This window comes from Sinocyclocheilus rhinocerous, unplaced genomic scaffold (genome assembly GCF_001515625.1).
Source record: "Sinocyclocheilus rhinocerous isolate Xijiao unplaced genomic scaffold, SAMN03320098_v1.1 scaffold2145, whole genome shotgun sequence".
NCBI classification, from domain to species: Eukaryota; Metazoa; Chordata; class Actinopteri; order Cypriniformes; family Cyprinidae; genus Sinocyclocheilus; species Sinocyclocheilus rhinocerous.
The window spans coordinates 501,502-514,001 of record NW_015670983.1 but is presented as its reverse complement, the minus strand read 5'-3'; the positions used below and the strand labels follow the sequence as shown (position 1 = coordinate 514,001).

At 30.6% G+C, this 12,500-nt stretch overlaps 1 protein-coding gene across 1 annotated transcript in view; it reads right to left on the bottom strand.

The window, feature by feature from the left end:
• Positions 1–12,500, bottom strand: part of LOC107734595 (zinc finger E-box-binding homeobox 1) — a 38,987-nt gene that overhangs the window by 484 nt on the left and 26,003 nt on the right. Inside the window, exons 3-7 of the mRNA XM_016546589.1 lie at positions 11,912–12,058; positions 9,225–9,394; positions 9,037–9,145; positions 6,558–7,594; positions 2,684–2,867 (exon numbers count right to left, since the gene is read on the bottom strand). Coding sequence (XP_016402075.1) covers positions 2,684–2,867; positions 6,558–7,594; positions 9,037–9,145; positions 9,225–9,394; positions 11,912–12,058 — 1,647 coding nt within the window. The remainder of the gene's footprint in view (positions 1–2,683; positions 2,868–6,557; positions 7,595–9,036; positions 9,146–9,224; positions 9,395–11,911; positions 12,059–12,500) is intronic.

The following is a 12,500-nucleotide window of genomic DNA, read 5'->3' as shown; positions in this document are numbered from 1 at the left end:
TGACAATAAAAACAGAAAAGAGTTCGGAAAGAGCTTCTGTTTTTGATTTATTCTGAAGTTATATAGAAATGGGTGGATCTCATAAAACAACCATTTCAGCTCAGATGTCAAAAATAATAATTTTAAAAAATGTGAAATTATTTTTTGCATTTTAGGATTATTAAGATAACATTATGATATTATTTTAAAGACAATTAAACACATTTTCACCATAAATTCTCAAAGCATCCAGACATTTTATGTTTTTTTTTTATTATTTTCTTTCATTTTATTCATTCCGTAATAATTCTCCTAGGTTCTAAAAACAGAAATTATATTTTGCATAAAGAAAATAAATTTTAATATCAATACCATAACATTATGATATTATTTTAATGACAATTAAATTTATTAAAAAAAAAAACATTTTGGCCATAAATTCTCAAAGCATTTTACGCTTTTCAATTCAGGTTCTAAAAATAAAAAAATATTTTTTGCATAAAGAAAAAATATTTTTTAGGATCATTATGACAACAATATATTATTTGAATGATTAAATTAAATTCTCAGAGCATCCAGGCATTTCTTTCATTCTTTTTTTCAACCGTAATAATTCATTAAGGTTCTAAAAAATTGAAATTATATTTTGCATAAAGAATACATTTTTAGGATCTATAATTTTGAATCCATTTTAGGATCAATAATAGGATCAATAAATTTTTAGGATCATTAAGATAACATTATGATATTATTTTAATGATATTTTCACCATAAATTCTCAAAGCATCCAGACATTTTGTGTTTTTTAAATCTTTTTAAATGTTTTTTTTTTTTACAGTAATAATTCTCTTAGGTTCTAAAAACAGAAATTATATTTTGCATAAAGAAAATCAATTTTAATATCAATAAGATAACATTATGATATTATTTTAATGACAATTAAACATTTTTGCCATAAATTCTCAAAGCATCCAGACGCTTTTACGCTTTTCAATTCAGGTTCTAAAAATAAAAAAATATTTTTTGCATAAAGAAAAAATATTTTTTAGGATCATTATGACAACATTATATTATTTTAATGACAATTAAACAGTTTCAGAATAAATTCTCAAAGCATCCAGGCATTTTACATTAATTAATTAATTAATTAATAATTCTCTTAGGTTCTAAAAAATTGAATTTATAAAGAAAATGAATTTTAGGATCTTTAAAAAAAAACATTATATTATTTTAATGACACACATTTTTGTCATACATTTTCAAAGCATCCAGACATTTTATGTTTTTGAAATCTTTTTTTTTTTTTTTGGACAGTAATAATTATCTAAGGGTCTAAAAAATGGGAAAATATATTTAGCATAAAGAAAATACATTTTTAGGATGATTAAGATAACATTACAATATTATTTTCATCACAATTAAACATTTTCTGTTCAGAAAGACCTTCTGTTGTGGATTTATTTTGAATCGGATCGGATCATAAGATGGTTAACACATTAATACTGGTCAAAAACAAGCAAATAAATTATATACTAAGCATCTCTTGTTCCACATACGATTTATTGTTAAATAACCAAGCATACTGGGTGAGTTTTCATTTCTTTAGTGGCGTTTGTGTTGTTTTGCGCTGTAGGAACATCATGTTTTTGCTGTTTTTACCATCGAGGCGTCACAATAACCATTACAAATATCGTTTCTTGAGATTTGACTTTGTTTGAGAGCAAAATGATTAAAGCGAGAGATTGTAGCATCTAAAGTAATGGATTACAGCCTAAACACATTCATTAAAACCAGCAAAACGGAGTAGAAATGCTGTGCTAAAATGCTTTTTAGTGTACAAAAAAATCACAATGAAATCTCCAGCGTCTGCATTTTCCAAAATATGTACAACTTTATTACAACGATTATGTATTAACATTTAAACAAAGCTTAAAAATTCTGTATAAAAATAACACTGGTGCAAATAGTGCACAGTTCTGGTGCGACGTCCACGTTTACAGAGTTAATAGTTAAAGTCGAAAAGGCGAGCACTAAACGAATGAAGGCAGATTTTGCTGGTTGAATGTTGCTGATGTTGTCCTGACCATTTAATCAGCAGACATCAGCATCATCTTCAGTGCAACACATGCTTTCTTTCTCCAAAGGACACTTTAGGACTGTATTGCGTCACGAACACATTATTTGGTGCATCAGAGTTTGTGCAAATATTTGACGCGTGTTTGTTGAGTTCATGAAGAGCTCGTGTTGAGAAGAAGGTGAAAGTTCAGTTTGAGGTTTGAATGCGTCTCATTACCGTTTTTCCAGTTCATCGATGTATATATAGTATATAGTTATAGTGCAGTTTGAGATAATTATAACAGAGGAATCCATAAAGGCCATAAGCTAACCGGTCATTAACTAACTCTTGATTACTGCTGCTTAGCGGTGAATGCTGTTCAAAGCTCAGATTGTAAATAGCTATTATATTGAAATATTTAATATTTCACTATATATAGTTGTCTTGTGTTAATAACTTATATATATATACACATATACATATACACAATTTTTTATATTTTTTATAAAAATTGACTTATTTTATTTTTTATTTCTATATATTTGTATACAATACTTATATATACACACATAAATATGCAATATTTATAAATAAATATTAAATATAATAATCAGCATATTATATATACAGTATACACCTGTACTGTACCTGTGTGCTCATATTTATGGCGCAGCAGAGAGCTGCTCTTCTGGAAGGTTTTGTCGCAGATGTCGCAGGCGTACAGTCCTTCCTCCGTCTTCTTCAGCCTCTTCCTCCCAGAACCGATCTCTCCATCAATCCCATCATCCATCAGAGACAGATACTCCAGACCGCCGCGACTCAGCGCTTCAGCCTGCACACAGAGAGGAGGAGGAGAAAATATGAGTTATTATTATTACAGCTGCATGCAGTGTGTTCCTGTGCATTTCACAAGAAAACATGAACATTAACTTTCATTTCAATTTGAAATCAAGATTGTAGATTAAAATACAGTACATATGAATATGAGCGTATTAGGGGATATGGGGAATATTTCAAGACACAGTTTAATATGTGACCCTGGAGCACAAAACCAGTCATAAGGGTCAATATTTCGAAACTGAGATTAATACATCATCTGAAAGCTGAATAAATAAGCTTTCATTGGTGTATGGTTTGTTAGGAACGGACAATATTTGGCTGAGATACAACTATTTGAAAATCTGGAATCTGAGGGTGCAAAAAAATCTAAATATTGAGAAAATCATCTTTAAAGTTGTCCAAATGAAGTTCTTAGCAATGCATATTACTAATCAAAATATATATATATATATATATATATATATATGTGCACATAAACATAATTTAAATATTTTTTATAAAAATTTACTTATTTTTTTTCTATATATTTGTATATATGAACACAAACATAAATATGCAATATATATAAATATTAAATAAATATAATAATCAATCCAGGCTCACATGTTTTCAGCTTTTTGAAGTCCACTTAAATATTGCAGTTCATTTAAATAAATTGCGATTATTTTTAAAAGCAATTTTCCATGCAATTTATTGATTAACATAAGAAAATAAAAGCTACATGTATAATAAAAAACAGTTTAAAGTAGTTAAAATGCAATATAACATCACATCGCCAATTAACTTAATAACTAAATTCAGTTATTGTAATTTAATTTTAACTATGTGGTCAGCATTCGCAATTTTAATGTTGGATATATTATTTAATTACCTGATGCTTTTATCTAGAAATTTCACAGAGAGATTTGCATTTATTAGTACGTTTGAACCAATGAGCTGCAAGACTATGACATTTCTTTTTACAGATGCTCTTGCATATTTTATTTTAGTTTTTTTAATTTGCTTTTAGAACAATATACAGGGAAACATAGTACAAAATATAGGAAAACAGTGCTGTAAATAGAATTTGACAACAGACAAACAAGGCCCAATCAAAGACGCGAGCAACAAAATTAAATTTCATATAGTTATGTGAAGTGTTGGTGTAAGATTGTTTTATGTATACGTATAGTACATAGTATATAAAGTAGTTTTATTTGAGAGAGAAAAAAGGAGGGGACAGAGAGAAGAAGAGGGAAAAAACATAAAAGAGAAAAAATAATCACAATATAATTAAGCAAATAAATATATTGTAAATGCACTGCAAAAAATGCTTTTCTTACTTAGATTTTTTTTGTCTTGTTTCCAGCCAAAATATCTAAAAATTCTTAAATCAAGAAGGATTTTTCAGACAAGTAAAAATTATTGCCTTGTTTTCAGAAAAACATGTCAATATTAAGTAGCGATGTAACGATTCACTCAACTCACGATTCGATTAGATTCACGATTTTGATTCCACGATTCGATTCGATTTTTTGTTTTACAAAATGAGATTTAAGACAAATTATAAATTAAATGTGTTCTTTTAACAGAGGCAAGATGAAAAGAGAAAATACCATCTAAACTTTTCTAAAGACAGTAAGTTCCCCTCAGACATGCATTCATATAAACTCCTGCCCCTAATTGAATCGCGATTTGTTTAGCATCTCAACCGATTTGAATCGTCACATATTTGAATCGATTTTCAACCGGCTCGCGGTTAATCATTACATCCCGAATATTAAGTGAGTTTTTGCCTGAAGCAAGCAAAATAATAATATAAAATAATCTTGTTTTCTGTTTGAAATAAGATTATTTTGCTTTTTTCTGAAAACAAGACAATAATTTTTACTTGTCTAGAAAATCTAGAATTTTTTTAAAATATATTTTGGCTGGAAACCAGACAAAAAAATCTAAGAAAAGCATTTTTTGCAGAAAAAAATTAATAAATAATAATAATAAAAAAAATGCTCTTGCATATTTCAAATATCCAGCATGCCTGCGTTCAGGGAGATTGTCCGCCGTTAAACGCTGTCATGCTGAGTGCAGATATGAGTGTGCAGACGTGTGGAAACAGACACGAAGTGCAGGGAATTTCCCTCTGCGTGGCGTGTTTGTTTACAGCTCAAGCAGAGGAAACCATTCATCTTCAGAGCGCAGCTGCTGCAATATCATGCACTCTTGCGTTATGTGCGTGCGCTTATAAATAGTAAACGTTTCATATTCTGCTTTTATGACTAAGAGTGTAAAATCGGTCTTTCACATTCTAATGTCATTTAATTTGCTTACTAAGTAAACTGAAGATTAAAGCTGATATTGCATTAATAAACAAAATATAATTCATTACAATTATTTGATTTTGTAATTAGTGGTCTTTGCTAATTTAATTAAAAGGTATGAAATAACTTGTGTTTGTTCAGATCATAAACCGTAAATACAATTTTTTATGGCTTTCAGTTAAAATAACTTTATGAGTCAAAACCATGTTAAATATAAGTTTTAGCAGATAAACTAAACTGTATTATGGTCCGGTTCTAATCTGCTGAATGAATAAAGCTTGAAGATATTATGAACATCATGATTTTCTGTAAACAAATCAATAAAACAGTCAATTTGATAAACATTTCGTTTCCTTGCAATAAAATAAACCAAAAATGTAAATCAATAGCAACTGGGTATTACAAAATAAATATTAATATTGACAATATGTTCAACCCCAACTTCCTGTTTCAACAGGAAATATGTCTACACAGGACAGGAAACTATGCTTGTCAAGGTGTTACATTGGTCTTCTTTTTGTTGTTTTTCACATTAATTTTATTTTTATATTTTATTATACATATTTTAAATACATTTTTGTTATTATAAATGTCATATTTTTGTGTATTATTAGACATGTAGAATACATTTTGTTATAATGAATCATATTTGTATTTTTGTATTTTATTGCATATATTTAGAATAATTTTTTATATAATGAATATCATATTTTTAGTTTTTCATATTTTATTATACATATTTGAAATATTATTTGTTATAATAAATATATTTTTATTTTTATATTTTGTTACACATATTTAGAATAAACTTTTGTTATAAGGAATATCATATTTTTATTTTCATATTTTTATTATGCATATTTAGAACAAATTTTTGTTATAATAAAAATCTTTTTTTAAATTTTATATTTTATTATAAATATTTAGAATATTATTTGTTAGAATAAATATCTTTTTATTTTTATATTGTGTTACACATATTTAGAACAAGTTTTTGTTATAATGAATATCAAATTTTTATATTTATATTTTATTATATTTAGAATATATTTTTGTTATAACGAATATCATATTTTTTGATTTTCATATTTTATTATACATATTTAGAATATTACTTGTTATAATAAATATATTTTTATTTTTACATTTTGTTACACATATTTAGAATAAACTTTTGTTATAATGAATATCATATTTTTATTTTTATATTTGTATTATGCATATTTAGAACACATTTTTGTTATAATAAAAATCTTTTTTTTTTATTTTATATTTCATTATAAATATTTAGAATACATTTTTGTTATAAAAAATATAATTTTTTATTATACATATACTGAACATCATATTTCTTGCAGTAGCCTTTATTTTGAGTGTGTTCTTACCATGATCGAATGTTTTTCGTGTTGTATTCTCTTCAGAATGGATTCTGACTCCGCCTCCACCATATACGCCACTGGAGACAGGAAGCCCGGACTGAGCGTGGGTGGCGTGAGAGGAAGTGATGTCAGACCGTTGTGTCCCAGACCGGCGGGGATCATGTGATTGAAGAGTGGGAAGCTGCTGAACACTGTGCTGCCGAACAGCGGCGATGCTGCATAAGCCCCACCCACCTGCTGCTGGGAGGGCGGAGTCAGTCTCTTAAACACGCCGTCGCGTCTGTCGTGATGCGGCGAGTAGCCGTTAAACGCCGGGTTTCGCGGTGCGCCGGAGACTGAATGCAGTTTGGGAATAGACAAGTCTAAAGGTTCGCTCTGGATGTGGTTTGGTTGCCGTGGCGATGTGTTGATTGACAGGTCCAGGCCGGGAGGAGAGCCGAAGCGAGAGCCAATCAGATGCTGGTGTTCGGGTAAAGCGGGTGACGTTGGTTTTCTCGGACTTGCGCTTTCTTTGCTCGGCCAGCGGTTATCCAGCTGCGCTGGTGTCGGTAAAGGCACGAGGATCTGCTGCGGCACAGAATGCCAAGACGCCCGCTGCGGCGACGACAGCTCTCTATAGGGGGCGTGATTGGCGGTGGGCGACGTCTGGGTGTCGTACGCCCGAGAGTTGTTTTCGTTTTTCGCTTGTTTCTTGTCTCCCACCTCCCTCCGCAGCATCTCCTGCAGCAGGTGTTCGAATTTGCTGCGCGACTGCAGTAGCGGCAGCAGCGTGGTGCCTTTAAACACGCCCGCCCTCAGCGCCAGATCCTCCGCCGGGTCCCACGAGCGGCTCAGGACGGGAATGGACGACTCGGGCGGGAACCGAGAGCCCTTTCTCCCGCCGACAGCAGGGGGCGACGTGGGCGACGGGAAGAGGTACGCGGGATGGGCGTGGCCGTTATAATGAGCGCCGCTTAGGCACTTCTTGCTGCTGAGGTGTGAGCTGTAGGAGCCCGAGTGACTGAAACGCTTCTTACAGCTCGAGCATTCGTACGGCTTCTCACCTGCACAGGAGAAACACAGAAACTTAACATCATCGTATCTGACTGACTTTGGCATGAGGTGTATTTTTATTTGAGGAAGTCATTGAGTGACTGATGAATCTGTCAAGAAATATTCTGGTCACATTTCCTATGGAAGCCCAATTCAGCCACAAAGGGGAAAATCATGCCATAATTATGACATAAAAAGTTGAAATTATTGCTTAAAATACAAAATTACAACAAAGTTCTGATATATAAAAATGCAACTTTTTATGCCATAATTCTGACTTATATCATAATTTTTATCTCATAATTATGGCTTTTCATCATATTTATGATTTGACAAAGCATGATGTTTTCCCTTGTGTAGCTTAGCATCTCATAACTTCAACTTTTAATGTCATAAATCTAACTTGTGTCAATTAATTTTACCAAAGCATGACTGTTTTCGTAACAATTTTGTTTTCTCATGTGGCAGAAATGGACTTCCACACATTTCACTCCAATTTCAAATATATATTATTTTATTTGAACTATTTATTATTTTAAGATTTATTACTTAATATCTTTAATTATGTATTATTATTATTATTATGATTATGATGATGATGACAGTAAATGTAACCCCCTAAAATAAATAAATAAATAATTAGTTAGTTAGTGTCCGGACAGGGTAATTTTTATTACTTTAAAAATAACAATGTTTTTATTTTTCTGGACATTTTCATTACTTTAAAAATAAATAAAAATATGTTTGTTTGTTTTTGGACATTTTCATTACTTTAAAAATAAATTAAAATATGTTTTTTTTTTTTTTGACATTTTCATTACTTTAAAAATAAATAAAAATATGTTTTTTGGACATTATTTTTTTAGGCAATTAGGGTCATTTTTATTACTTTAAAAATAAAAAAAAATATGTTTGTTTGTTTTTTGACATTTTCATTACTTTAAAAATAAATAAAAATGTTTTTTGGACATTATTTTTTTAGGCAATTAGGGTCATTTTCATTACTTTAAAAATAAATAAAAATATGTTTGTTTGTTTGTTTTTGTACATTTTCATTACTTTAAAAATAAATTAAAATATGTTTTATTTTTTTGGGACATTTTCATTACTTTAAAAATAACTGGGGGTTTTTTTTAGGACATAATTTGTTGGCAATTAGGGTCATTTTCATTACTTTAAAAATAAATAAAAATATGTTTTTTGGACATTATTTTTTTAGGCAATTAAGGTCATTTTCATTACTTTAAAAATAACAGTTTTTAGGACATTTTTAGGCAATTAGGGTCATTTTCATTCATTTAAAAATAACTGTTTCTTTTTTTTGGATATTATTTTTTGGCAATTAGGCTTTATTTTCTTTATGAACAACATAATTTAGGCTTGTGCATTTCTTGTTGAGATTTCTTTTGCAGTATCATTTGAATCCTCATTGCTTGAAGCGAATCTCTCTTACCGCTGTGAATGCGCAGGTGCTCTTTGAGGTGATGCTTGTATTTAAAGGCCTTTCCACACTGATTACACTTGAACTTCCTGTTCTCCAGACCGGACTCAGACATGGAGCTCTGAAACAGACGTGCAATAATCAGCATGTTGTGTTTCTGTATGCGGCTGGTTTGTTACGCAGGCGTCTGATGTCAGTACCTTCTGGTGAGTCTGGCTGTGGAGGGTTAAGTGGTGCTCCATCTGAGCGCGGTACGGCGTACTGTATCCGCACAGAGGACACACGCTGTCTCCTCCATCCCTGTCCTGACAGAACTTCACATGTTCCCGCAGAGACATGACAGAGACGTCAGGGTTCAAGGCTCCACCGTCTGCACACCGTAAGAGAAATCAGAGATTCCGGTCAATCTCTACATGGATAGACAGTCAAAATTCAGTTTTTCATTAGAAAGGAAGAATTCAAACAGGTTTGACATCCCAGGGAACAAATTTAGGTTAAAAAACCGTTGTGGGAACATTGTTTTGAAATGTTTCTAAACGTTGAAATGTCCAGTTTTCTCGTCAAGATTATAATTTATTTAAAGGTAAAAAAATGTTTCTTACAACATTCTACTGATGTTATTTTCACCCCAGATTTAACGTTATTTGAACGTTTAATTTTAATTTTCTAAGGACATTAACATGTCTAGTTTTCTTGTCGTGATTGTAACGTTATTTAAAGATTACAAAAATGTTTCTGACAACATTCTACTAATGTTATTTTCACCCCAAATATTGTTATTTAAATGTTTATTATTAGTTGTCTAAGAATGTAACAATGTCCGGTTTTCATTTTGCGATAATAACGTTATTTAAATGTTACAAAAATGATACTTACAACATTCTATTAACGTTATTTTTACCAAAAATATAACGTTATTTGAACGTTAATTTTAGTATTCTAAGAGCATTAAAATGTCTAGTTTTCTTGTCTTGATTGTAATGTTATTTAAAGGTTACAGAAACATTTCTTAGAATGTTCTACTAACATTATTTTTACCCAAATGTAACGTTATTTGAACGTTTATTTTTAATTTTCTAAGAACATTAACATGCCAATTTTTCTTGTCATGATTAGAACGTTATTTAAAGGTTACAAAAACGTTTCTTACAACATTCTACTGATGTTATTTTCACCCAAAATATTGTCGTTTAAATGTTTATTATTAGTTGTCTACGAATGTAACAATGTCCAGTTTTCTTGTTGTGATTGTAGGTTCTTACAACATTCTACTAACAACATTTTTACACAAAATATGTTATTTGAACGTTTATTTTTAATTTGATAAAAATACTAAAATGTCCAGCTTTCTTGTCATGATTGTAACATTATCTAAAGGTTACAAAAATTATTGTTACAACATTGTACGAACATTATTTTTACCAAAAATTTAACGTTATTTGAATGTTTATTTTTAGTATTCTAAGAACATTAAAATGTCTAGTTTTCTTGTCTTGATTGTAATGTTATTTAAAGGTTACAGAAACATTTCTTAGAACATTCTACTAACATTATTTTTACCCAAATGTAACGTTATTTGAACGTTTATTTTTAATTTTCTAAGAACGTTAAAATGTCCAGTTTTCTTGTTGTGATTGTAACGTTATTTAAAAGTTACAAAAATATTTATTCGAATGTTTAAGTACAAATAACAGAAGGGCATTTTGAGAATGTTGTTCTAAGAACATTTTCTCTCAACATTATAAGAACGTTCATCAAGTACAAATAAGATCGTAACGACGTTCCAATAACGTTTTTCTCAACGTTATGAGAATGAATATCAAGCATAATAAAGTTGGTTAAAGTTGAGAGAACGCTCCCTGTTAGCTGGGACGAGGGTGAGTAAATGATGACAGAATGATCCTTTTTGGGTGAATTATTTCTTTAAAGTGGTCATGAAATGGAGATTCAAAATGTTCTTGATACTGACACATAGGAGAGGTTGTTATAGTAAAAACTAAAGATGTCACAATTCTCAATATAATATCGAACCATTCGGTACGACATCCACGGTTCAATATGTGCTTGTGAATCGCGGTTGTTCACTGTAAAAAAAGCTATGTCGATTAGCAATGGATTACAAATATACTTAATCATTATGAAAACACCCGAGATGTCTTGAACTCAGAAAAACTATATATTGTCTCAGGCGAGTGTTTATTGTCTTTTCATGTTTCATCATTCAAAACGTTTCTATCTTTTTATTCAGTCACAGCGATAGCGATGCCTTTGTCCATATCAGGGATTTCCTGGAACGTCATCAGTTCTATTACTTCGGTGATGCATATGTGGATTTTCTGCGTGAGTGCGCTCTCTGACTACCAGTATGAAATGAGCCAGACATTACATGCGTTTATAGAGCTCAATAATGGCCAATCCATCCTATTTTGGGTAAAAATAGGAAAAATAATACCTCTCTCAAAAGAAATTTGAAGTAGACATATAATAATCCACGTCTTTCTCCATTGTACAGATGTTTACCAGAAGTTTTTGTTGTTAATTTGTTTTAAAATCACATTTTAAATTGCAAAATACACTCCATTAGAACCGAACCGAACCAAACCGAAAACTGTGGTTAAAAAAACGAGGTATGTATTGAACCGTGGGCTAACTGTATTGTTGCATCCCTAGTAAAAACACAGTAAAGGTTTTCAAACGAGTTCCACATGTAATGCTCATTTCATATGCAAAGATGGCAGCCAATCATAGCAGTGGGTGTTTACATTGAAGACACGCCCCTTCCAATCTAAATTATGATGAAAAAACCATACTATGATTACAACTGCACCCCAGGAAACATTATAAAACAATTAAAAATTGAATTTCATGACAAGCACTACTAGTTGACCTTTGCCCTCGGGTGACTCATATTCTCCTGGTGACCAGCAGACGGGCGACATGTCGCCCTGAGCGCAGTCTAAATGGTACGAGTTCACGGATCCGTTGCGCTGTTGCGCATGAATCGGGCCGTCCATCACACGAGCGTCAGTCTGACCTGAAAGATAAACAAACGTCAGTGTTGTCATCTTAAAACATTTACTCTTATCTAAAGATGATAAATATACTGCAATTGCACACTTTTAGTTGTTACTTCTAACTGTTGTTCAGCTAATATCATGTATATTTAAATGTAAAAAATGTCTTTTTTAAATATAAAATTTAAATTTTTTAATGATATTTTGAATATTTTGAGATATATTACGCCATAAAGACATGCTTTTATTTAGTCCAGTGTCAATTCATGTTTCATTGCATCTTTACATCAAGTCGGTGTTTAAAGTAATATGTTTGCATGCTTATATTAACATATTTATTTAAAAAGTTAAAATAACAAAAATATGTACATGGAATAAAAAATACAATAAAAATATATAAAGTAAGCAAATATTAAAGTGCAAAAAAAAAGTTAATATATATATATATATATATATATAAAT